The sequence below is a fragment of the Lycium ferocissimum genome, chromosome 4 (assembly GCF_029784015.1).
Source record: "Lycium ferocissimum isolate CSIRO_LF1 chromosome 4, AGI_CSIRO_Lferr_CH_V1, whole genome shotgun sequence".
Lineage (NCBI taxonomy): Eukaryota > Viridiplantae > Streptophyta > Magnoliopsida > Solanales > Solanaceae > Lycium > Lycium ferocissimum.
In genome coordinates, this window is record NC_081345.1 from 16,441,319 (window position 1) to 16,444,673 (window position 3,355).

General features: G+C 36.5%; 1 protein-coding gene across 1 annotated transcript in view; it reads right to left on the reverse strand.

The window, feature by feature from the left end:
• LOC132053779 (peptide methionine sulfoxide reductase-like) overlaps positions 1–2,000 on the reverse strand; it is a 3,552-nt gene extending 1,552 nt beyond the window's left edge. Inside the window, exons 1-2 of the mRNA XM_059445883.1 lie at positions 1,626–2,000; positions 267–298 (exon numbers count right to left, since the gene is read on the reverse strand). Of these exons, the coding sequence (XP_059301866.1) occupies positions 267–298; positions 1,626–2,000 (407 nt within the window). The remainder of the gene's footprint in view (positions 1–266; positions 299–1,625) is intronic.
• Between the last annotated feature and the right edge of the window lie 1,355 nt (positions 2,001–3,355).

Consider the following 3,355-nt stretch of genomic DNA (forward strand, 5'->3'; position numbering starts at 1 on the left):
TTTAGGGGAGTGTCCAGTCCATTTTATTTTTGCTCATCGCCAACTTTGAATCCAGTATAACTCTTGAATTTTTTCCACAAATACCTGATATGTTTCCATAAACCTCATCCATGTGGCCATAGACCCTATTTTGCTCCAATTTTCCTTTCATATATAGCATTTACAATTTCTTTCCACATCGTGAGAGTATCTCCACAAACACGTAAATAACATGCAAAAAGTGTTGCCAAGCCTTATGCTGCCACAAAATTACAACTCCGGCTTACTCTGCTACTGTTCCCTCCTTGGAGCAAGAGAACTACATGCATAACCATCACAGGAGAAGCAAACAAGCAAGATCTTAATTAAATATCAACCTGAGGCAGAAGCAACCAGAGGTTTGATGATATTCACATGAAATTACTTTAATGGGTAAAAAGCTACGGTCATCTATATAAAAGTACATCAAATATGATTAAACATTAAATGAAGACCTGACCTTCACTATATTATCACCAAAACAGTGCCTTCCCAACACTAGGTGGCCTTTGTTTATGGAACATTCTTTGAGATCTTGCAAAAACTTGTTTTTCCAATCTTTTTGAAGAACTTTTTAAAAGGTTGTTTCTTAAGAAATGGCTTGTGGATGTTTTCAAATAGAAATCCTATTTTTCAAAAAGAGATCTGATGGTTTTTTCGAAGAGTTAATGGTAAAAACACACATAAACTATCACCTTTTCGCGAGTTCCAAACCTCAACAATCCATTGTTCCATTTACCTACCTAGACTATCACTCCTTTTGTACAAATCAGCATCGAGGTGTGTTTTAATACAAAGGGGATGATAGTTTAGGTAGGTAAAGGGAACAACGGATAGTTGAGGTATGAAACTCGCGAGAAAATACTAGTTTAGATGTGTTTTTTAACCATTAACTCTTTTTCCAATGATAACTTTTTATTCACCTCACAAAACACTCAATAAAGATTCCAACTTCACTGCTGAGCTTCAACTCTATAAATCAATCAAAGTAAAAGACCTAGGTAAGCACATCATTCTAACATCAAATCATCAAAACAAAAAACAAAAAATGACAGGTAATTCATCAAAGTTTTCTTAATTACAAATTAAACTTCCGCATATGATTTCACAAATAAGCTCAGTAAAAAATATATTCAACCAAGAACCATCCATAATAACCCCCAAAAGACCAAAGAGTATAATCCCTCCATCCAAATTTAAGTGTCTTAGTTTAACTAGGCACAAAGTTTAAGGAATAAAAAGAGACTTTTGAATAAGGCGGTCCTAAATTAAAGATGTGTGTAACGCACTAAAATGTCCATTGAATCTTGTGGATTGAAACTTGTTATGTTTGAATTGTCAACTTACTACGTATAGAAAGAGACACTCTTTACTAAAAGCCTGTTTGGATTGCCTTATTTTATGTGCCTTTAAGCCAAAATAGCTTTTAAGCACTTTTGAAGTGTTTGGGTAAATTAAAAAGTGCTTTTAAGCACTTATTTTTAAGTCAAAATAATAAAAATAAGCCAAAAGCATAAGCTGGAATTCCTAACTTTTAACACATATAGAAAGAGACACTCTTTACTAAAAAAAAAAAAAAAAAAAAAACATGAAAATCGAAACCCTACCTGACGATTAAGGGTGGTAGGATCATGACGAGCCCAAAAGACATCAAGCAAAGTATCATAATCACATTCTTTAGGATCATACTGAACCCTAACAATCTCACTATGATTACTAGTACCAGAACACACATCTTCATATCTAGGATTATCCACATAACCCTGTGAGTACCCAACTTCAGTCTTTGTAACACCTGCCACTCTCTGATACCCCAATTCAACGCCCCAAAAACAACCCGCCCCGAATTGGGCGAATTGGTGACCCGGGTCGGGTGTGTCGTCGTCGGGTCCTTGAGGAATTGCAGATGAAGAAGAAGTAGGTGAGTTTAATTCGGATTCGGATCGGGAACCGAAACCAAGTTTGCTGAGCCAACTACTCATCTTTGGGGAATTCGTCTTTGGGGAATTCATGTTTGGGGAAGAATTGGATGAAGGGAATGGTGAAATTGGAGGAATGGAATTGGGGTTTTTTTAAGATAGGGAAAGGAAAAGAGAAGGGTTGGTTATGGTTATGGTTATGGTTATGGTTATGGTGGTGGTGGTTTTATTAAGGAGGAACATTTTTTCTGTTTCGTGTTGAGATGAGTTTGGTTACGTGGGTGAAGGAATATTGGAGTGTGATGTGACAATTATGAGAAACGGAGTGTGATGCGGCTTTAGGGTCAAAAACACACCTCACATGTTTTTGAATTTTCTATCAGAATTATAGGTGTGAGAGTTTTTCATTTAAACTAGAGGTGATAAAATGGATTAAAAAAAATATAGTTATCCGTCCGATTCATTGAATGCCCAATCCATTTAATATGGGTCCAATATGAGTCAACTCATATTGTCTATTTAAAATATGGATAAGTTAATGGGTAAAATAGATAAAACTCACAACATTTAGAGTGTGTTTGGTATGGAGAAAATGTTTTCTAATTTTCCCATATTTGGTTGGTCAAATGTTTTGGAAAACATTTTCTCTAGAAAAACAAGTTCCTTAACCCCCTCCCCCTCCTACCCCCTCACCCCACGACCTAACCACCCCTACACCCCCACTCCATCACTTAACCACCCCCTCCTACCCCACTACCTCCCTCCCCATCCCTATAACCACCTACCCCATCCCCTACCCCTATCACATTACAAAAGTAGCCGTTTTTCAAAATATTACTTGCGAAAAGTAGCTACTTTTCAAAAATAGTCGTTTTGCAAAAGTAGCCATTTTTTAAAATAGCTTCTTTTTTAAAGTATTAAAATAACCATTTTTACAATGTGCCATTTTTAAGATAGTGGTCACTTTTGTAAAGTAGCCATTTTTTTAAAGTGACACAAAAATGGCTACTTTTGTAAAGTGGCCCATTTTTAAAAAATGACAAAAAAAAAAGTTGTTATTTTTGCAAATTTGCATTTTCGATCGTTTTGCAAGAAATCTATTTTTGCAAAAATAACCATTTTTATGTCACTTTTCAAAAATGGTCAATTTACAAAAAGAGCCATTTTTGTGGCACTTTTAAAAAATGGCTAGTTTACAAACATAGTCACTTTTTGGGGTTGTCTCCAAAGTGCAAAGTAGTTATATATGAAATAGACGCTTTGGAGGGGGGTGGGTGAGGGTTGGGTGGAACGGTAGTGTGGGATGGGGTAGAGTTAGGGTGGCTAGGTGAAGATGAAGTGCGTTCGAGGGTGGTCGTTTGGTGGGGCTGGGATTTGCTTGGGTAGTGGGTGGTAGGGGTTGGGGTTGGGTGGATAGT